Consider the following 24777-nt stretch of genomic DNA (forward strand, 5'->3'; position numbering starts at 1 on the left):
CTGCAATGCTTGGTAAGAAATGTATGCATTATCCTGCCCATGCAATTGTAACCCCTCTGTACAGTATGTTCACAAATAAAATAAAATAAAATTAAAAAAAAATGATTGGTAATTTCTGATCTGAGTAGTGCTGATTTCTTCTCAAAACATTTGCACAAAGGATAGGAATGTGGCTTAGTAGTAAAGTGCTTGCCTAGCATGTAGGAAGCCGTGGGTTGATTCATCAGTACCACATAAACAAAAAAGCTGGAAGTAGCACTGTGGCTCAAGTGGCAGAATGTTAGCCTTAAGCAAAAGAAGCTCAGGGACAATGCCCAGGCTCAGAGTCCAAGCCCTAGAACCAGTAAAACCACCACCACCAACAAGAACAACAACAAAAACTCAAAGAAAAAAATTGCACAATTCTAAAAGATGCTAAATAGCTGATATTTCTTAGAAAACAAAATTCTACAGTCCTTGTTGGTATGGAAGAGTTGATGACACTTTAGACTCCTACAAACACCCTGAAAAAAACATATCAGGCCACAGGGATACCCCCAATACACTATGACTGCAACCCAAGCCTGACCCAGATCAGGCCATGATGGGACTAAGGTACTTAGAACCTCAAACCACAGTCAGCTACTTATTCTTCTTGCTCAGTAAAAGATACCCCTTTACTGGTAGGAGATAAATATCCCGAGGAATTTCTACACATTTTAAAGACAATGTCTATCAACAAAAAAATCAGTAAGAAGAGACAAAATTATATGACTAGAAAAAAGTCATGAAACAAAACCACCAATAGGTAGGTAAACAATAAATGTCAATAAATGATGACTTTCAATAAATGGTGACTTTAAATGACTGTTACTAATATGCTCAAATAAAATAGAGACAAATTAAAAATTTGAAAATAAAGAGTTCCAGCCAAGAATTTCAACTTGCAATCCCAGATATTCAGGAAGATGGGAATGGTGGCACAAATGGATCACCCTGACTACATAGGAGGCACAAATAGGAAAGTTGAGGATCAGGCAGGCTCAGGCAAAAAAAATGAGAACCTACCAAAAAATAATTAATGCATAAAACAACCCAGGGTGTGGCTCAAATGGTAGAGCCCCCCCTAGCAAGTGCAAGGCCCTAATTGAGAGAGAGAGACAGAGACAGAGGCAGAGAGACAGAGACAGAGAGACAGAGAGACAGAGAGAGAGAGAGAGAGAGAAAGGGACCGAGACCAAGACTGAGACCTAAGAACTAAATATCTCCAACCTGAAGTTCTAACTACTAGATCTCTTTCATTTTCCTACCAAGGCATTCATTATGTCTTTTTTTTGGGGGGGAGGGTCCAGTCGTGGGGCCTGAACTCTGGGCCCGGGCACTGTCCCTCAGCTCTTCAGCTCAAGGCTAGCACTCCACCACTTGAGCCACAGCGCCACTTCAGGCTTTTTTCTTTTTGCTTATGTGGTGCTGGGGAATCGAACCCAGGGCCTCAGGCATGCAAGGCAAGCACTCCACCACAGAGCCATCTCCCCAGCCCCTCATTATGTCTTTATACTAATTTCCTTGAAGCTAATAGAAGACACAATGGTAGGGACCACAATAAAAAGAAACAAAATGCAAAAGTTAATAAAAATGATAAAAAAAATGATTCTAGATGTCAGTACTGATAAATGGAGCATGAGATTTTATAAACTAAAGACTTCAGGCAGGCACCGGTGGCTCGCACTTGTAACCCTAGCTACTCAGGAGACTAAGATCTGAGGATCACGATTCAAAGCCAGCCCAGGCAGGAAAAGTCTGTGAGACTCTTATCTCCAATAAACCACTAGAAAACTGCAACTGGCACTGTGGCTCAAGTGATAGGATGCTCACCTTGAGCTGAAGGGAGCAAGACAGTGCCCAAGCCCAGAGTTCAAGCCCCATGACCTACAAAAACAAAAAACAAAACCCAAATAGTTGTCTGGTTAGGTTTGCCAGAAGGTAACATTTTCACCAGGTTATAGTTCAACACATTTTTTTTCTCTCTTATTAAAGGGCAAAATAAGAGCAACTGTCACTTACAGGCAGGTGTGTGAATACAGCAAAGGTGCTGCGCAAGAAGGCAATGAGGTCTACTAGGTAATCACTTGCTTTGTTGTGTAAATCTCCTGTCATCCAGTCGTAGTCTGCTAGCTGTAGAAACTGATCAATCTTCTGATTTAAATTGGTATAAATCTCTTCTTCAGCTGCATGCCTAGCATCCTGTGAAATAATATGAAATTTGAAAAATCACATACACTTCCAGTATAAAAAGACAGAAGTCAGCCGGGTGCCAGTGGCTCATGTCTGGAATCCTAGCTACTCAGGAGGCTGAGATCTGAGGATCGTGGTTCAAAGCCAGCCCGGGGAAGAAAGTCCGTGAAACTCTTATCTCTAATAAATCAGAAAACCAGAAGTGGTGCTGTAGCTCAAGTAGTAGGTAGAGTGCTAGCCTTGAGCTGAAGAGCTGAGGGACAGTGCTCAGGCCCAGCGTTCAATTCCCATGACCAACAAAAAAACAAAAAAAAAAAACCCCAAGACAGAAGTCTTAGCAACTTGGCATGAGATCACATTTATATCCATTTAGTAACACAGTAGGAATACCGAATCATGTTTCCTTCCTTTTGACTAAAAGCATGCTGCAGTCATTTCTAGCTTTGTTTGGGGTTTTTTGCTTGTTTTCTCTGCAAGAAATCCTATTATTTTGTTGCACTGAATGGGACAACTAGCTTCACGACACTTAGTAATCTTTATTATTTTAATTTTATCTCTGTTCAAAACTAAGTTTGGAATCCTATTCCTTTTCTACTCTAGGAACTCCAAGCAGCTTCATTCCTGCCAAAAACAAGTTCTCTATACCCTCTGCTTCCATCATACAGTTTAGAAGTATCCTCATGTATCCACTTAATCTTATCTCTTCTTGCTAGTTACTGTCATAGCTTTCTGGTTTCTTTATCATCAACTTTTCTGAAGGACTGACATATACTGAGCTTTCCTAAAATTGTGACTACACAACACCCATCCTGCAAGTTGCTAAGACAATAGCAAAGAGTCCCAAGATCAAAGGAGTTAATAACAGATACATGATAAACACAAGCATATTAAAGGCTCTAGGAAGTATTACTGGATTTATTTTCCTAGGAAAAATATTTTCAGGACAAACAACATGGATGAGTTCATGCCCACCCAGCATCAATAACTTGCTACCATATCCCACATTCATTTTTCAGTGTGTTCTTAATGTCTATTAAACATCCTCTACTTAAAATGGTGTCTATGCATGGCCTTAATGATACAGTGTACTCCTGACTTTTCATCTACTTCTCTAGACTCAAGACTTCTCATTTATCCTGAATGATTTGTTACGCAAATAATGTAGCATTTAATGGATCTATGAAAAATATATTCTCCTTCAAGCACCAGGTACTTGGCTGCTTATGGATACCTTTAGCCTCTAGAAAATTTAGAATGGAAAGGTGGAGGTCTCAGCTCATTATATTCTATATTGTTCACATGTTCATTCAGACCTAGGAAGAAGACTAAGGAACAGATTAGATTCCATTCTTTCATTCACTTGACAGTAAATTCTATAAATTCCTAAACTTCTTTAACCTGTAAAAATAACTGACTAGTTAACATTAACTAGTGAGAACAGACATGGTAAAACCAAAGAATATTTATAAGCAATGCAAAAGAGCTAAAGGATATAGAGGAACTTCCACGTGTTTAAATTCAGCATAACTTTACATTTGCATACTTTAATGTAGTTCATGACTATATAAATGTTTTTAAAGTAATTGCAATTTATAAAAAAAAATTTTTTTTGATCAGTCGTGGGTCTTCAACTCTGGGCCTAGGTGCTGTCCCTGAGCTCTTCAGCTCAAAGCAAGCACTCTACTGCTTGAGCTACAGCGCCACTTCCAGTTTTCTGGCAGTTAATTGGAGATAAGAGTCTCATGGACTTTTCTGCCCAGGTTGGCTTTGAACCGAGATCCTCAGATCTCAGCCTCCTGAGTATATAGGATGACAGGTGTAAGCCTAGCAAAAATCATTATTTTTACAACTTACATATATAGACTATATATGTGTATATATTGTGGAACATATTGAACTAACAAATATAAATAACACACTAATTATATCATAAATCACATTGTATATGTATAACTTCTGTGATGAAAACCCTTGAAAGCTATTTGCAAAGAAATTTTCAAGAGCACAACATATTAATTACAGTCACCATGTTGAAGAAGTCCTCTGAAAATAATGCCCAATTCAAATTAGGTATCGTTGACCAAAACTACACAAGCCCTGTCCCCAACTCCACACCCAGCCCATGTGACTGTGCTTCTGCTCTCCACATCTGAGTTCAATGTTTTTAGATTCCACAAGTGATCTTAATAGAGATCATGTGACACCTGTCTTGTGGTGTCTGCCTAATGTCAAGTAACATAATGCCCTCCAGGTTCAGCCAAGTTGTCACAGAAGAACAGGAATTCCTTCATTCTTTCCCCTCCCACACGCCCACTCCCATTCCCACCCCACAAGTGCTAGGGCTTGAACTCAGGGCTTGGGCACTACCCCTGAGCCTCTTTGTGCTCAAGGCTGGCACGCCACCACTTGAGCCACAGCACCACTTCCAGCTATTTCTGCGTAGTTTGTTCGGCGTAAGAGTCTCAAGACCTTTCCTGCTTGGGCTAGCTTGGAACTGCAAGCCTCAGATTTCAATTTCCTGAGTAGCTAGGATTACAGGAGTGAGGAACCAACACCTGGCAATTCCTAAGGCTCAATAAATTCTATTATGATATTCTCCACACTCCATTCCATACTTCAATATGGTGACGAACACATAAATTGACTTGTTGGCTACTGGGGATCGGCCACAATGAGTATGGGAGTGCATGTGTCATCCCAACATACTGATTTAATTTGCTTTCTGTTATGTATCAGGAGTATTTCCCATAATTTACTGTACTAATTTACATATTCCCAAACAGGTGCACTTTTCTTCACATCCTTCCCATCATTTCTCAGCATCTGCCTTACTGCTGGTAGCCATTCTACCAGGTATAAGGTGACTTTTCACTTTGATGTTAATTTACATTTGTCTCACAATTAGGAAAGTTGAGCATTATTCACATAGCTTTGGCCACTGGTATGCAGTAGTTAAGAAATGTCTTCTAAGGTCCTTTGCTCTTGTTTAATAGTGCTATTTGTTTTATTACTATAGAGCTGTAAGCATTTATAAGAAATTTTGGAAATTGATCCTTTATCAGATCTACCTGGCTTTCAGATGTGTTCTCCCATTCTGAAGTCTGACATGTGTCCTCATTGACTGACTGTTGTTGTACAGACCCTTTTTAGTTGGAGGTAATCTGTTCATTGTTACTTTTGTCACCTGTACTTGAATAGTCATATAAAAAAGAAAAATCATTGCCCAGGCCAATGACATTGAGCTTTTTTTCATTGTCTTCTTCTAGCATCTGAGGCCTAAGATTTCTATCTTTAATTCACCTGGAATTGATTTTTTAATATTGTGTGAAGTGATGGATAAGTTTTTCTCCTCCCTCCACCTTCAAGAATGAGGATTAAACCCAAGGCCTTTATGTATGCTAGAAAAGTCCTCTACTCTTGAGTCCTTTACCACTCAATGACATAGTCTTGTACTTTTTTGCCCTAGATCCACCTCAAATGGCAATCCTCCTACCGCTGCCTCCTGAGCAGCAGGGATTAAAGATTTGTACCACCACTTCCAGCTTGCTTATTGAGATTGCATCTAAATTGTTTTTCTTTTGAGGGGTGGGAGCAGGCACTAGTCTCAGACCATCATCATCCTTTTTTTGCCTCCAGAGTAGCTAGGTGTTCTTCCACACCTCTCCCAGTCATACTTCTTACACAGTATGCCCTTTTATTTGGATTTCTAGGCTCTCCTTTTTGTAGTTTCATTAAGCTGTGTGTCTGTTTTTAGGACAATACCATTTGGGGTTTTATTGGTGCTATTTTTGGAGGTAGTGGGGATTGAATTCAGGACCTTGCACTTGCTAGGCTGATGTTCCACCAGTTGAGCCATGGTTAATTTGAAGTTATTCTGCCTGGGATGTTTTGAACCATAATCCTCCAGATCTCAGCCTTCTGTGTGATTAATTAATTTAATTATTTTATTTTATTAATGAATTAACTAATTTTTGTCAGTCCTGGGGCTTCACCTCAGGGCATGGGATGCACCTGAGCTGCTTTTACACAAGGCCAGCACTCTACTACTTCAGCCACAACACCACTTCCGGCTTTTACTGTTTATGTGATCCTGAAGAATCTAATCTGGGGCTTCATGCATGCTAGGCAAGCACTCTACCACTAGCCCCCAGACATGATTTTGAAACCAAGTAGTACTGGGATATCTCTAGCTTTTATCTTCTTGGTCATGATAAGTTTGACTATGAAAATCATTTGCCTTTTAATATGTCATAGGATTGCTTGATCTAACACTGTACAATTGAAATTTTGCTAAAGACTGGATTAAATATGTAAATCAATGTGGGTAGCATGGAGTTTTTTTAAAAAATATAATAAAGTCTCACTATGTTACCCTCAAATTCCTGTGCTCAAGTGATCCCTGCTTCAGCCTAGTAGCTGGGATTACAGAAGCAAACAACTATGCCTAGCCATCATTTCAATATTAATTCTTCTAATCCAGGAAAATAATGTCCTTATTTATTTGTGTCTTGCACAATTTTTTCATCAATGTTTTATAATATTTAACAGGTCTTTCACCTACAAAGACTTTATGCTTATATTGTTACACTGCTTTTATGATAATCTTAAATTAACCATGAATTACTATTTTACTAGGCTTTTTTCATTAGAAGACAATTTTTGAACATTTTGAGTTTGAGAAAAAGTTAGCAGAAAGTACAGCCTTTCCCTTCAATACATGCTATTACCCCTTGCATTAGTGTGTAAACTTTTACAAGTAATGACTCAGTATTAGAATTTTACTACTAATGAAAGTCTGTAATTTACATTACAGTTTATCCTTTCTGTTCTCTAGGTATTAAAAAATACACGTTAAATATTTACCAATACAATATCATACACAAGTTTGTATGGTATAGTCTCTGCACCACAAATCATCCATCCATCCCTCAAATCTTCCCAGCTACTAATACTTTAATTGTCTTTTTTATTTTGTCATTTCAGGATATCAGAGTTAGGAACATAATGTGTAACCTTATCAGATTATCATTTCAAGCCTGGAAAGTTCATCTCTTTTTATTGCTGAGTAATATTTTATCAACTAACTCTACTGAAGTTTATTCACATATTAAGGCATATTCTGATTCCTTCCATGTTTTGGTAGTCAAACAGAAAATGGCTATAAGCATTGATACATAGATTTTTATATGGACATGAGTATTCAACCCACTCACATAGTTACAAGAAGCACAACACACTAAGACTATGTTTACCTTCATAAAACAATGAAAACTACAGTTGTTGACTGCTTATACCTGTAATTCTAGCTAGTCAGGAGGTTGAGATACGGAGGATCAAAGTTCAAAGCTAGCCAGCCAAAGTAGAAAAGTCCATAAGTCTCCATATCCAAACTAATCACTAGAAAGCCTGGCTAGAGGTGTGGCTCAATGACAGGGTACTAGATGGACAAGTATGTTGAATGAACACAAGCCCTGAGTGGTTGTAACATTTTATACTAGCCTGAACAATTGTTCCTTCAGTATTTGGTACTGTCCGTGTTGTGGATTTCAGCCATTCTAAAGAGTATGTGATGGCAATTCATTGTTTTGTTTTGTTTTTTGTTTATTTGGATTTTTATATGTGTGTGTGCAAGTCCTGGGGTTTTAACTCATGGCCAAGGTGCTGGCCCTGAGCATTTTTTCCTCATTCTCAAGGATAGCACTCTACCAGTTGAGCCACAGCTCTACTTCTGGCTTTTTGCTAGCTAATTACAGATAACAGTCTCAAAAACTTTCATGGCTAGGCTGGTTTCGAACCATGATCCTCAAATCTCAGCCTCCAGAGTAGCTAGGATTACAGGCGCCAGACGCTGGCACCTAGTTCTATTTCATGGTTTTTAATTTGCAGTTTCCTATTGAAATATGACATGGAATATCTATTCATATTCATATATGCCTTCTGTATATCTCTATGGTAAGTTATTATTTAGAACTTCTGTTCATCTTTAATTGCTTTATTATTTAATTGTTGTTTGCTTAGTTCCTTGTATACCTGGGATAGAAGTATTTTTATCAGAAATACATTTTTCAACTATTTTGTAAAAGTGTATATTATCTTTCTTTCTCTAAAAGCATCTTTCATGGACAAGTTTTTATTTTTAACAAAGTCCAACTTATCAAAGTTTTTTTTCACACACCACACTTCTGCTTGCTTCTGCTTTGTATCTTAGTCACTATCAAACCTAAAGCCACATAGATCTTCTCTTGTAACATCTTCTAGAAGTGCTACTTTTGTTTTGTTTTGTTTTATAATTTATTGTAAAGATGATGAACAGAGGGATTACAGATAATACATTTTTTAAACAGTTACCCCACCTTCATTTTCTCCCACTTACCACTCCCCACTCCCCTCTCCTACAAGTTGTAACATTCATTTCCAAAATAGTGTCTAGCAAATATCTTTGTTGCATTGGTTCATCCTTTGTCCTGCTGTTTCTGTGGTTCCCTTTCCCTTCCATGGATCAGATAAGCTTATATACAAGACAAAAGGTACAGAAAACTAAGAAAGAAAGAAAGAGAGAGAGAGAGAGAGAGAGAGAGAAGGAAGGAAGGAAGGAAGGAAGGAAAGACGGATGGAAGGAAGGAAGGAAGGAGGGTGGGAAGGAAGGAAGGAAGGAAGGAAGGAAGGAAGGAAGGAAGGAAGGAAGGAAGGAAGGAAGGATGGATGAAGGAAGGAAGGAAGGAGGGTGGGAAGGAAGGAAGGAAGGAAGGAAGGAAGGAAGGAAGGAAGGAAGGAAGGAAGGAAGGAAGGATGGATGGAAGGAAGGAAGGAAGGAGGGTAGGAAGGAAGGAAGGAAGGAAGGAAGGACTGAATAATAAAAACCTCTTGTTCCCAATTCTTGGAGTGTGCCAATTCATTTTGGCACACTTCATTATATATGGTCCTGGGCGACTGTGATCCCCTACTAAGAATATCATAGACATATTCTAGTTATAGCAAATGAGGGAAATCATGCAACCTATGTTTCTTTGGGCCTGGCTTACTTCACTTAATATAATATTTTCCGGGTCTTTCCATTTCCTTATGAATGGCGCAATGTCATTCTTTCTGATGAAAGTATAGAACTCTATTGGGTATTTATACCAAATTTTCTTAATCCATTCATCTACTAAGGGGCATCTGGGTTGGCTCCATATCTTAGCTATGGTAAATAATATTGCAATGAACATGATTGTGTGGTAACTTTAGTATGGTTTTGTTTGTGGTCATTTGGGTAAATGCCCCAGGAGTGACACTGCTGGGTCACCGGTGAGCTCTATGTTTAGTCTATTGAGGAAACTCCATACTGCTTTCCAGAGTGGCTGAACAAGTTTACACGCCCAACAGCAGTGTAGTAGTGTTTCCTTTTGGCCACATCCCTGCCAGCATCTCTTATTATTAGATTTCTTGATAATAGCCATTCTAACTGGGGTGAGGTAGAATCTCAATGTAGTTTTGATTTCCATTTCTTTTGTGGCCAGAAATGTTGGAACATTTCTTCCTGTGTCATTAGCCATTCTTATTTCCTCTCCAGAGAAGTCTCTCGTTAAGTCTTTAGCCCACTTGTTAATGGTGTCGTTGTTTCTTTGAGGATTTGTTTTTGGGGGGATTTAATTTTTTGAGCTCTATATTTTAGAAATGAGCCCCTTGCCTATTGTATGGCTGGTGAAGATCTTCTCCCAATCTGTGGGTTTTCTATTTATCTTGCTAGCTATGTCCCTTGCCATGCAGAAACTCTGCAGTTTCATGCAATCCCAGTTATCCAACCTTTCTTTGATTTGTTGTGTTTTTGCATCTTTATTAAGAAAGTTTTGACCTGGGCCAAGGACCTCTAATGTTTCCCCTATTCCTTCCTGTAATATTTTTAGGGTATCTGCTTTTACCTCAAGATCTCTGGTCTATTTGGAATTGATTCTGGTGCAAGGTGATATACACGAAACCAACTTCAGTTTTCTACATGCGTATAGCCAATTCTGCCAGCACCATTTGGAAGAGGCTGTCTTTCTTTCATCCTGGGTTTTTTTTTGGGGGGGGGAGAGGGGTGGCTCACTTATCAAAGATTAGGTGGACATAGGTTTGTGGTTTATTTCTAGGTCTTTAATTCTATTCCATTGGTCCTTAGGTCTGTTCATGTGCCAGTGCCAAGCTGATTTTATTACTATGGCTTTGTAATAGAGTTTGAAATTTGGTGTTGATATTCCAGTGATGTTCTTCCTGCTAAGGACTGTTTTGCTATTCAGGGTCTTCTTTATTCCGTATGAATTTTTGGATTGCTTCTTCTATTTTGAATGACATCGGGATATTGATGGGCATTGCACTGAGTTTGTAGATAGCCTTTGGCAGTATTGCCATTTTCACAATGTTAATCCTCCCAATCCAGGAACATGGGAGGTTCTCCCACTTCCTTAGATCTGCTTTAATTTCCTTTTTTCAGGTTTTTAACATTTTCATTATAGAGGTCCTTCACTTCTTTGGTTAATTCTTAGGTGTTTTTGCTTTTGTTTTGTTTTTGTTTTTAGAAGCTCTTATAAAAGGAGTTGCTTTCCTGATTTCACCCTCACTTTTCTCACTTTGGCATACAGAAAAAATAATTGATTTTTTTGGACCAATTTTATATTCTGCTACTTTGCAAAAGTTTTAGATCAGCTGGAATAACTTGGGAGTGGAGTCTATGGGGTTCTTTAAATACAGAATCATGTCATCTGCAAAGAGGGAGAGTTTTACTTCATTTTTCTCTATTTGTATCCCCTTTATGTTTGCCTCTTGCCTTATTGCTTTAGCTAGGAATTCTAGTACTATATTGAAGAGGAGCGGAAAGAATGGACATCCTTGTCTCATTCCTGTTTTTAGAGGAAATAACCTTAATGTTTCACCATTAAGTATAATGCTAGCTGTAGGTTTGTCATATACAGACTTTATTATATTGAAGAATGTTCCATGGATTCCTAGTCTCTGTTCATCATAAAGGGGTGCTGGACCTTGTCAAATGCTTTTACTGCATCTATTGAGATGAACACATAGTTCTTGTCCTTGCTTCTACCAATGTGTTGAATTACACTAATTGGCTTGCATATATTGAACCAGCTTTTCATCTCTGGAATGAAACCTGTTTGATCATAGTGTACGATTTTTTTGATGATTGTTGAAGTCAGTAAAGTTTATTGAGAAGTTTTGCATCAATGTTCATCAAAATAATGGGCCTATAGTTCTTTTTTTTGATGAGTCCCTTCTGATTTTGAGATGAGGGTTATGAGTTTGGTAGTGAACTTTCACTTTCAATTTCATTGAAAAGTTTAAGTAGTATTGGGGTGAGTTTTCCTTTTAAGGCCTTATAGAATTCCTCCATGAATCCATCTGGTCCTGGGCTTTTCTTGAATGGGAGGTGTCTTATTGCCAATTCTATCTCATTAGTTGATATGGGACTATTTAGTTGGTTTAAATCTTCTTGGTTTAGTTTAAGCATATCAATATTTGCTAGAAATTAATCCATGTCTTTTAGGTTCTCAAATTTGTTAGCTTAAAAATTTGCAAAGTAAAGCCGGGCACCAGTAGGTCACACCTGTAATCCTAGCTACTCAGGAGGCTGAGATCTGAGGATCACAGTTCAAAGCCAGCCCGGGCAAGAAAGTCTGTGAGACTCTTATCTCCAATTAACCACCAGAAAACCAGAAGTGGTGCTGTGGCTCAAGTGGCAGTGATAGGCGTGGCCTGAAGAGCTAGAGGGACAGTGCCCAAGCCCAGAGTTCAAGTCCCACGACCAACAAAGAAAAGAAGTTTACAAAGCATTCCCCTATTATTCTCTGAATCTTGCTTGTTTCTGTGGTGATTATTCCATTGTCATCTGATTCTGTTTATTTGAGTGGGTGTTTTGCATTTTACATTCAGAGTTCATATTTTCAGTAAAAGTTGGTGAACAACTTAGGATCTGTGCAGGTGTTTCAGCATAATTTGTTGAAAAAAGAACTACATTCTCCATACTGCCTTTGATTCTTATAAATATTTGCTGAATACACTTCTTAAGGATTATGTCTAATCTCAACAATCCGTATCACTCATCTATCTATTCTCTTGTCAACACCACAATACCTCGTTTCTGTAGCTTCATTTATACTATATTTATACCTCAAATAGTGTGAGCCCCCCAACATGTTCTTGGTATCTAGCTACTTTTGAGTGTTTTGCTATTACATATACAAAATAATTTGAAGAGATTTTCAATGAGAATGAGTAAATTCAGACATCAAGTTGGGAGAAACTGAGACTTGTAAACATTAACTCCTCCTATTTATAAACATGAAAAATAATTCCATTTATTTTCTTCTGATTTTGTTCACCAGAGTTTTGTGATTTTCCTCAGAAAATTCCTGCAGGAATTTTGTTAAGAGTCATATTTAGGGCATTTTACCTTTACTTTGGGTGTTAATATAAATGGTAATTTTTTTATTTCAAATTCTAGCGTAGTAAGTGAAAATGAGTCCTGATTCTACCTTCATTACCCAAAGCAACCACTCTCTTGAAGAACAGCTGTTCCTCATCGCAGCAAATAGCACAACCATTCACCCAATTTTCTCAGTTAAAAAAAATAATCCTTGACTTCTTTCTCTTAAAATATCCATGTACCCCAGAATGCTAACTCCAAAAATATTTCATACCACTTGTAATTCTACTACTCTAATCCAAATGACTACTAGCTCCTACCTGATGTACTTCAACAGTGTCCAAATTGAATTCTCTTCTTCCATTTTACTCATTTAAAGTTTATTTATTTTCTACATGACAACCATGACAATTGCCCATGAAAAATGAATTAGATTACAACCTCCCAATCTTCTAATGACTTAAAATCTATTTCAAGAATAATATTTAAAGTATTCTCTATATGCTAGAAGATGACAAATCATCTGACTTATTACTTCATCTCATTACACTTCCACAGGTGAATGACACATCATTGATACACCTCCTGCTGTACCTTTCCCTTTGACTGGAATGAACATCTACCAGAATTCCAAATGGTTCAATATGTCATATAATTTGGTTTATTCTCTCTCCAGTATTTACCACTACCTGATATATCTCTTTATCATCTATCAATTCAGTTCAACAGGAGCATGGTAAAGTCAATAAACGGATTTATTTTCTTCATTTTATAATATTGCTTGGTGTGTAGCAGATATTTAATAAAACGTTGTTGAATTGATTAAGAGCTTGCAGTCATTTAATGTATTATTATAGCACGTTCACATAGTTCTTTTTCTTTGTGCCAATACTGGAGCTTGAGCTCAAGGCCAGGATACTGTCTCTTAACTTTGTTGCTCAAGGCTGGCACTCTATCTACAACTTAAGCTACAGTTCCACTTTTGGCTTTTGGGTGATTAACTGAAAATAAATGTCTCGTGGACTCTCCTGCCAGGGCTGGTTTAGAATTGAGATTTTCAGATCTCAGCCTGAATCACTAGCACCTAGCTTGCATAATTCCTTATGGAAGTCACAGTGTGTATCTTCTCTGTAGATCATAAACTCTAAAGGCCAAGAAGTAAGGAATTTTCTCTCTTTTCCAAAAATCTACCAATTGCCACATTGTACATATGCAATAAATTTTGTGATATTTATAATTAAGTTAATAAAATGTTCATTCTCTTTTGTTTAAGTAAAGCATTTCCTTGAAAAAGGAAAGCTAATAATACCAGCATCATTATGTCAGATATGGCTGAAACAAAAGGGAAACCTGAAAGAAAATATCCTGAATTTGTTCTCCTCTCCATCATAAAGGTTTCCATCTGCAAGGGCAGGTTTTCTGGAAACAGTAGCTTAAGAAAATACACAATATGTAGCAGTTATAATTGCTATATTTATCTTGAGTTCATGGTTAGCTCATCTGAAAGAACACTGGTAAAAATAAATATTTCAGTATGTTTGAGGCAATCTGTGTTTCCAATAAGCACCCTCAATATGACCTGTAGGGGTCTCCAGAATTTCTCCATTACTAAGTATTTAACTAGCTGCACAACTCCTATGGTTTCCTGTTTGCACCTGATTTTCTCCCGCATTTGAAATGCTGGAGCAATAACAAAATAAACAAGTATACATTGGTAGAATTTCTCGCTATTATATTAAAACTCATTAAAATTTAAAACACAATTGAGACAGGTTAGGGAAATACCATCAGTAGGTATGACCCTATACCTATATGAAAAATAGGTATAAATGAAACTCACACTCTAATTTCAGAAATCTCTATTCTCTGCTTAACACTGAAATAATAGTTCCTTACACATATTCTTTGTGGAGAAGTTTTTGTTTCCAGAGTAGAGAAAATAAAAATATTTTTAGTGAAGCTGATATCCACATTCTGTAGTAATACTAATAATTGAGTAATAGTTAATATTAGTAATTATTCTTACTAAAATGTCTACATTCACTTTAAGTCTTAAACATCTCATCACATAGGCATACTAATTTATAATAATTAAATTTGGGCCTTTTTTTTTTGTCGGTCATGGGGCTTGAACTCTGGGCCTGGGTGCTGTCCCTCAGCTCTTCAGCTCAAGGCAAGCACTCTACCACTTAAGCCACAGTGACACTTCTGGTTTTCTGGTGGTTTATTGGAGATAACAGTCTCACAGACTTTCCTGCTTGGGCTGGCTTTGAACTGCAATCCTCAGATCTCAGCCTCCTGAGTAGCTAGGATTACAGATGCTAGCCACTGGCACCTGGCAAATTTGGGCTTATTTTTAAAGGCCCTAATTTTCCTCATTAAAAGAGCTTTACCATTAATATTAATATTATTGTTGGACCTCTATATCTGCAGGCGTGGCATCCTAGGACTCAACCACATTTTTTTTAAATATTCAGTTAAAAAATCTTTCTATTGAATGTGTACACAATTTTTTCCTTGTCATTACTCTCTAAATCATATAGTTCCATTACAATAGTATTTGTATTCAATAAACTGTTAAAAGTACTATGGACATTGTTTAATGTAAGTTAAATACAAATACTAGTACTATTTTATATATGAAATTTCTATATCTGCAAAATTTAACATCTACTAGGGTTCCTGGACCCAATTTCTCTGGATACCAGGGATTAGCTATAATTAAGATACCACTAAATTTGAAAGGAAAAACATTAGCCTAAAATAATATATAATGAATTTGTTTTAAGTAAGTTTATTGCTAATTTGAAATCACTGGTCATCTAATAAACATGTAACTCAGTCTAGCACTTAAACTAATCACAGAACTACATAAACAATATTTTGTAGTTTAACCAACATTGCAGTTTTTTCACAGGAAGTAGTATTTCCAATATTTTTGTCTGATAGATTCTAACATCAATATGAATCTTAGATTCTAACAGCAAAATGATTTCTTTTTCAATGTTGCTCTCAAGAGATAACACCAACAAATTCGGAGGAGAAAGGATAAAAAAGTAGACATTAGAGAACATAAGCAGAGCTTCTACTCTATCTCTGTGTATCTAATTAACATCAGTTGTTGGATTTCACTAGAGTAACACAGAATAAGTTTCAGGTAAAACAATCAAATAACAACAATAACAAAAATGTAGGTTAGTCTTTATGTTATAATTTTCCATTTAATGTTTAAGATGTAACTACTACTTCTGTTTAATGTCTAAAGTTCACAGAGCAATGTAAAGAAATTTATTAAGACTCCTTATTAAGGGATTTCTTCTCCAGAATGTCAACTACTTTTTTTTTTTTTTTTGCTCTAGAAAAGTCAGGTTACAATTTGATCTAACACTAAGTCAAAACTAGTGCTATGGGGGCTGGGAAGGTGGCTCAGTGGTAGAGCACTTGCTTTACATGCTCAAGGCCCTGGGTTCAATTCCTCAGCACCACATAAGAAAAAAGCCGGAAGTGGTGCTGTGGCTCAAGTGGTAGAGTGCTAGCCTTGAGCTGAAGAGCTGAGGGACAGCACCCAGGCCCAGAGTTCAGGCCCCACGACTGGACCCCCCCCCAAAAAAAAAAACTAGTGCTATGATAAGATGATTATAAAAATCACTAACTATAATAGTAAAAGATTCCTCACTAAAGTTAAGATTTAAAATGTTGAACATAGAGAGGAAGATATTATTAAAAGTAATTTCTGTTAAAATTAGTGTCAGCCTTTTTTGCTTCCATTTATTATATTTTCCTTTTCAATGTTACTACAAGTTGCATTGCTATTGGATAGCACTAGAATACATCCAATAAATGATTTTTAGGTGCAGTACATTTTGTCTAGTTTTCTGTTTTAGAAAAATATGGACAAGGGGGTAGAGCTAAGCAATGGAGCATATACCTAGCAGTAGACATTTCCTGGTGGAGGGCGGATATGTATACTTTCTTAGAGAAGGTCAAATACATTCTGACATGATGTTTATATTATAGTGATGCTGGTATCAGTCTTCAGCAAACAATCACACTCATATTTTAAAACTATTTTACTACTAGGATTTGAACTCAGGGCCTCATATTTGCTAACCAGATGCTCTAGGATTTCAGACATGCTCCGGTCACTTTTACTTTTTCAGGATCAGGTGTCTAGGATCTAGCTCAGGATCACAATCTTCCACCCTATATATCCAGCCTAACAGTGTTGGTTGAGATGGGTTCACATTAACTTTTTGTCCGAGTTGGCCACAAAACTGGATCTTTCCAATTTCTGCCTCATAAGTAAAAGAAATTCCAGGTCATGCAAAAGCCACTGTATCTGACCACTTTAGAACTTTTGACTGTGCTGAACTTCAATTTAGAAAATGGTGGTCACAGCTCCAGTGGCGCAATCGGTTAGCACGCGGTACTTCTAAGAAAATGGTGGTCACTTTCACATGTAAAAAATAAAGTATATAGAAAATGAACTTTTAGATTTATTTTTGTGAGCTTAAACACACAAAACTAGTACCTGTATTTGTTTCCCAAGAAGACAGAAAATTCTAACTACTTATTTCTAAGATCATGTTAGAAGTCATCTTGTAGAAACAAACCATAAACACACACCAACAAAAAGCATCTCTACACCTATGGGGCTTCTTACCTTAAAAGTAGTTGTGCCATAAAGCTTGGTGGTGTGGACTGTTTCTGGAAGCACATTAGTGATATTTGTGATGAATTCTTCCAAGTATTTACAGGATTTCTCCAGGTGTGTTGTGTTGATAATAATCTGAACAAGCTAGAAAACAACAAGAACAAGTAACTGTCATTGGTTACCCAGGATGAATTTCTCAATATCAATCTGCAGATCCCACACACATAAACAGCATTATCTTTGAGGCCATCCATATTCTGCAAAGGGCCTTATTCTTGTTAGACAGGCTCTCTACCACTTGAGTCTCACTCACAACTCTTTTTGCTTTGGTAATTTTTTTTGTAGGTCAGGGGACTTGAACTCTGGGCCTGGGTGCTATCCCTCAGCTCTTCATCTCAAGGTGAGAGTTCTACCACTTGAGCCACAGCACCACTTCTGGTTTTCTGGTGGTTAATTGGAGATAAGAGTCTCACAGACATTTCTGCTTGGGCTGGCTTTGAAATGCGATCCTCAGATCTTAGCCTCCAGAGTAGCTAGGATTACAGGCATGAGCCATTGATGCCCACTGCTCTGATAATTTTTGAGGCAGGTATCAAGTTATATATGGGCCAGCCTTGACTACCATCCTACTGTTTATGTTCCCACATAGCTGAGATGACAGGTATAAATTACCATGTCAGCATTTTATTGGTGGAGATTGGGAAGATCAAGCTTTGAGAGCCAGCCTAGACAGAAAGTTATTTTGAAACAGTGCTCAAAAAAATTAAATTATACTTAATTAAGAATCACTGTATCATGTTGTGGAATACTAAATAAAATGAGGAGGTCTATAATCAAGAACATTCTTACCTTCTCTATCATACCTAGCACAGGATTAAAACATGAAGTTCAAGCCAGGCGCCAGTGGCTCACGCCTGTAATCTTAACTACTCAGGAGGCTGAGATCTGAGGATCATGGTTAAAAGCCAGACTAGGCAAGAAGACCATGAGACTCCTATCTCCAATAAATCACCAGAAAACCGGAAGTGGCGCTGTAGCTCAAGTGGTAGAGCACTCGCCTTGAGCTGAAGAGCTGAGGGACAGCGCCCAGGCCCAGAGTTCAAGCCCCATGACCGACAAACAAAAGCAAAAACAAAAAAATGCAGTTCATTCTTCATGTATACTCAACTATACAAGTTAAGCCATAGAAATTACTTTGGTAATTGGTTAAGAAAGGGAAAAAAATGTACCTCCTGTTCCACTAACAATTGACTTGAAGGAAAACATGAAAAGGCAAAGAACCAGAGATGGAGTTCTAACAATTTTTTAGATGAAAATTTAGGACAACACTGGGATTAGATCTCTATAGTGTTTCCTAGAACTCATCAGCCGAGTTTACATTCATCAGAAGTATATATTCAGAGACTTTGGGTTGTGGATATAAGACTCCTGTTTCCTGTTAAAATTACCCAAAATATCAGTCATTTAATTTCATAGTGCTCTAGGAAAAAGTACCCATCAAAATAAACAATTCTATCACCTCTTTCTTTCATAATGTTCCTTCTTTATGGAGTGCTAAAATCATTTTTAAATATTTAAACCATCTGCATAAAATCGGTCTTCTTTCTATGTAGAAAGGTGGCTACCAGCAATGCTATCTTCATCTGGAATTCACACAAGACAGCTAATTTAGAGCTCTGGAGAATTTCTATTTTACAAGCAGTATAATCTATAGGGAACTCATTTCATCTATCAAAGAAATTCTAATAATAAGGAGAAATCATGTTATGTTATAGAAATTTTAAAAAAATAGTGGCAGTTAAAAAGAAAATTGTCCTGTTTTACAGGATACTGGCAGTTTAAAAAAAAAAAAAAAGGAGGTAGCTTCACTGCATTCAGTAGTAATTTCCCAGGCTTTTAAAGATCTGTCAACACAAAAGATCATCATGAATTGCATCAATTGGCTGTCAGTCACTTTTGAAATGTTTCAGGGCTGAGCACAGAACAGACTAATAAAACACTTTAGGATGACAGTAGATACCATGTCATTTTCAGAGGGACTATTGTCTGTTAACAAGGTCTAATGGATCTCTACTCCTGAATGACAGCTACCAAAATCCTTACAAGGGCATGTACAAATGTGAAGCCAGATGCTTTGAGGGATAATTTTGAACTTACAGGTTAAATAAAGCAACTACACTGTATCAACTCTCATCACAGTTTAAGCTTTAATAATTATTACCTCCCAATTCCCAATCTAAATGATGCATGACATTGTTTCAAGGACACAGAATTATCAACAGATTAGATATTGCTTATTTCTCATATAAAGTCCTATGAGAATTGTCCAGAAAAAGAAAACGTTCTGAAGCCCTCAAGTTTTAGCTTTATTCCAAATCAGTCTGCACTGTTATCGTCCTACTTGGGTTAAGAATTCAAGAAGTACTGTCTTCTTCTCATCCCAGCCACAAAACAAAAAACTATGTCAACTATTCATATGATCTCTGAGATTAAACCACCCAACTTACTAAGATATCAGTAACCACTGCCTTCAAATTCCAGGGTTTAGTGCAAGTTTTAATTTAACCAGACTTGAGTATAAACTGTTTTTAACACTATATGAGAAATATAACGGCTGTTAGCATTTGAAGGCTGGAGGTAAATCGTTATGAGACATAAATAAGAGGATAGGGTTATCCCGTCATCAATCCAAACATAATGAAACAAAGGATAAACACAAAATATTAGTCACCTTGTCAGGTGACTAATTTTTATTTTATAAAAATAAAAATATAAACGCTCAATATGGTATTAATAGAAAAATGAACTTCTTTAAGAACTCAGCTACCTTTATTTTTCTTTTCCATCTTCTCTTTTTTTTTATCAGTTTATTAATGAAGTACCACCTCCTATGTGCCAAGGAAACCTCCTTGGTAAACAAATTACCAAGCTTTATGAAGATTATAGTAATATATATACATCTGAACATGTAATGTAACATTAATACTGTAACAAACTGTAGAAGGATAAGACCTACATGGTAATGATATTTCTAAGATATTTTGAAATAGGATAGTCAAGTAAGGATATTGAAAGAATCTGATATTTCAGTAGAGACTAAAATATATCATTCATGATATGCTTTACATATACTATTTTTTATCTAATTTACGTCTTAATCATTTCTATTAATACACTGTTCACAAAGTAGGATTTCCTTTGATTCTTGTTAAAACCTTCAAATATAACTATTGTTTTAATATTTTGAGATTAAAACTATTTTGTTTCCTTTCTCTTCATGATATTGATATTTATATCACCTCTTTTAACATTCTCACCCATCCTTCCCATACTCACTTTTTTCGACTCTGTAGGATATACATTTAATTCTTAACTGCATTCTCCCCCACTTTGTCCTCATTTGTCTGCCCCTCTATGATATTGATATTTTTACATTAATGAAGAGGGAAAGGAAAAAATATTTAAATTTTCTTGTGAACATGTCAAAGCTTATTTCAAACTACTTACTAGTTAGTCTTAAAGTTATCCAATTTGATGTTTTTATCATCTTAAAACTGAGAAATCAATGCTAGGCTAAATCAACAGTAAATGCATTCTATATAATTAAACATAATAGTATCAACAATAAAGCATCGGTATGAGATATCAAATTCCTGACCTGACATGGACTAATTTGTTACATCTTAATAAGACATTCTGTTCTTTTGACTTCTTTTAATTGAAGAACTCCATTTGTTTTGTACTAGACCTGACAACTACACTGTACCTGCCCAGACCTCTTAATAATAACCAATAATTATTGATTATTTACTATTTCCCACATACTATCCTAAGAACTTAGATGCTTGTTTAATCTTCAGAACAATCCTATCAAATGCATGCTATTATCTCCATTTTACAAAAAAAGAAGAAGAAGAAGAAAAGAGCAAAGTAATTCACCCAAGGACAAAGCTATTCAGGAGCCAGAAATGAAAGCTAAACAGTCTGGCATGGGACATGCACTCTCAAACATTAACTCAACTGCTCTTTCTACAGAGAGGGAAGAAACAGCCCTAGAAAAAAAGCTATGACTACTGAACAACAACAAGAAGAAAGTCAATACAAAGAACATACAAACAGAAAAAGGAACAATATCATCTAATCTCAGGCAAGTTAGGAGATAAGCAAACATTAGCATACAGGAATTTTTAAGTCCTACAAGAATTATGTCATCCTGAAATACAACTCTTTGAGTTTTGCATAGTATTAATAATTTACCTATTGGAGTAGATTTTTTTCTTCCATACATTGTAACAAAAACAATTTATATTTTACTGTGGACTTCCCATAAAACCACTAACTCTGTCGGATGAAGTAATTAAATAAACATGAAAGATAATATAATATAGTAATGTAAATAAGTTTTGAAAAAAACAGATTTATGACTCATGTATACTATTATGTTAGCTGACTTGGGAAAGCTCCCTGAACTTTATGCCTTCTATAAAATGGGAAAAATAACATATGCAAAGCCTGCTTCAAATGTCACTATACTAACTGAAACTGTATTTGTGAGTGGGCTTTGAAGAATATATACTGCCTAACAAGTGTTACCTATTATGAAGATGATTCCAGATATGAACTCACTTTAGTTACTTACAAAAAACACAATGTCTACTCCTCCCAGAGATAAGCAGATTTTCTGATTGGTGAGGAAAATACTTTCCTGTGTCTATACATGGACATATTATCATAATAGCCAAAAGAAATAAATACATATGAATCTTCATTTCTATAGAAAGACACTAATGTCCCTTTGTCCCCAAATACCCAGTGACTTCAGAGTGACAGTTAACATTCCATAAAAGAATGCTAAGAAGGTTTTTCTTTGGTAATTTCCAGGTAGTTCTTATCGATTTTAACAGGGCCCTCAGAAAGAACAACAGATTCAGGAAAGAAAAAAAAATCAGGTCATTCTCCTAAGAGGTCACAGTAAACCAAAAGCATAGCCACAACTAACTGAAGTTTTCTGGGGTCAAAGCTATTTGTATCATACTATCCTTGCTACCTTGCTTGTTTCAACAGTTTTTAAGAGATTGCAAAATTGAATTACATATAAACAGTTGTTGTTTTTTGTTTTAATTTTTTTATTTTGAAAATACCGTACAGAGGGGTTACAATTACATGGGCATTGTTGCCTCCTCCTTTGTTTCCTCCCCTTCCCATCCCTTCCCATCTCACACCTCCCCACCCCCCAGCTCAGCCAAATTTGTACAGTTCATTTTTCAACATTACGACTTGTACATCTCATTGTTACAATGGGTCCTACCTGTATTCCTATGTGGTATATATACACAATGGAATTCTATGCCTCTATCAGAAAGAATGACATTGCCCCATTTGTTAGGAAATGGAAAGACTTGGAAAAAAATTATATTAAGTGAAGTAAGCCAGGCCCAAAGAAACATAGGTCCCATGGTTTCCCTTATTTGCAATAACTAGTATATGTATGAGTCAAGCAGAAAAGGTCAGATAATGTGATGTCAGGAAAATGAACCCTTAGATATGTATTTTAATGTTTTTTCTTTCATGCATGTGTTTCTAACGCATTTATAAGATTATCTCTTTGTTCCTTTGTATGTCCCTCCCCCACATTATAACCCCTGCTTTCACTATATTTGATGTCAGTATAACTTGTGGAGGAGATGGGGAAAAACCAGTTGTTTAAGGATACAGGTGGATCTGATGCAACAATGAGAAGTACAAGTGTCATGCCTAAAATGAGCTTTAAAATGTCAGTGGGGGGGGGGGGTAAGGGGGGTAAGGAAAAGGATTGGGATTGGGGGGGAGGGGGGAGGCTGGGAAGGGATGTGAAGGGTAAACAAAGGAGGAGGCTGCAATTCTTGTTAAGAAATGTATGCATTATCCCGCCCATGTAATTGTAACCCCTCTGTACAGTATGTTCACAAATAAAATAAAATAAAATTAATAAAAAATAACTGCAGCTATCATTTTTAATTAAAACAAGCTGCCTGCATTTTGGATGTTTATGTGGGAATTCTAATTCTATACACACTGTATGTATATATGCATTTATGCATATATGTATGTATGTATATATATAGATATAGCTTCTATGAGAAGATGGCAAAGAAGAGCCAATGGGACAAATCTGCCCCATTGCCTGATTGTTTGCTTGGGACACAGCCATACGTAGTCACTTTTTTTATTATATATAGCTGCTTTCAGACTACAACAGCTAAAAAATTGAGAGTCTGTTTGGCCTCCTAAGTCAAAAATATTTTACTACCCTGACACTCTTAGAAAATGTTTGCCAATGTTTGATATTTGGCTCCATAGTATAACCTAGAATAGAGAAACAAAACATCAAGTGTAAAATTACAAATCAGTGTTCTTTTCTCTTAAGACACACACACACACACACACACACACACTCACACATACACACACACAAATCCTCCATGTATATAATGTTGAAACCAGTAGGTAATTTACTTTAAATCATAAAATAATAAAAATAAATCTTAAGAACAAAAAGAATTTAAGCAAAATCTGATTTTTCCAAGTTTCACAAGTCCATGTATTGAAAGCATATAAATGTAAATATATATGTATTTATATATACTTACCCTACAATTTGATTAAAATACTTCCTGTAGCCATCTAAAGTTTCATGCTACAATGAAACACAGAAAATTATTTTTTACCTTAAAGCAAGTTACTTATTTAACCTAAACTTAATTTCCTACATTATAATGTAAGAATAATAGTACCTATCTTATAAGAGATTTAAACAGTTAATTAGTTCTTACAACAATGGCTGACATTTAGCAATTAATAAATACTAGCTGCTATTCTTACTGCAATGTACATCCACCAAAATTTGCCCAAGAAGGTCAGTAAACATACGTACTGAAAACTAATGATTCCAGACTGGGTTATAGGCATAGCTCAAGTGACAGAGCGCCAGCTATGAAGCAAACACCTCTAATTATAGGCAAAGGCCTTTAATTTAATCACTATTACTCCCAAAAACAAAAAGAAGAGAAGGAGGGAAAAATAAAATGTGAAGCAAGGGTAGACTACAATCCTACCATGTTAGATGGAGGCTGGAGTACCAAACGAGCCTGTTTTCGCCTCTGTTTTCGGTAATAGTTCTCAAATGTTTCTCGGGCACCCTATAAGCAAAAGGATATAAGTTGACACAATTGGAGCAATTCTTTTTGTAATTAAAGGGAAAAAAGATGGTTCTTAGTCTGGAATTCCATCAGATTTCTTAAAATCCACTGGTATAGCCAAACACTGTTAGCCCATGCCTATAATCCTAGTTACTGAGGAAGCTGGGATTTGAGTTTTAAGACAGATCAGCAGGAAAGATGGTAAGACTCTTTTTTTTTTTGGGGGGGGGGTCCGGTTGTGGGGCCTGAACTCTGGGCCTGGGCGCTGTCCCTCAGCTCTTCAGCTCAAGGCTAGCTCTCTACCACCTGAGCCACAGCGCCACTTCCGGCTTTTT

The 24777-nt window shown here is 36.5% G+C and overlaps 1 protein-coding gene across 1 annotated transcript in view; it reads right to left on the minus strand.

The window, feature by feature from the left end:
• Window positions 1-24777, minus strand: part of Exoc6b (exocyst complex component 6B) — a 546892-nt gene that overhangs the window by 253714 nt on the left and 268401 nt on the right. The window contains exons 16-18 of the mRNA XM_013035762.1: window positions 24359-24442; window positions 17274-17408; window positions 2044-2223 (exon numbers count right to left, since the gene is read on the minus strand). Of these exons, the coding sequence (XP_012891216.1) occupies window positions 2044-2223; window positions 17274-17408; window positions 24359-24442 (399 nt within the window). The remainder of the gene's footprint in view (window positions 1-2043; window positions 2224-17273; window positions 17409-24358; window positions 24443-24777) is intronic.

The sequence above is a fragment of the Dipodomys ordii genome, unplaced genomic scaffold (assembly GCF_000151885.1).
Source record: "Dipodomys ordii isolate 6190 unplaced genomic scaffold, Dord_2.0 Scaffold220, whole genome shotgun sequence".
Taxonomy (NCBI): Eukaryota; Metazoa; Chordata; class Mammalia; order Rodentia; family Heteromyidae; genus Dipodomys; species Dipodomys ordii.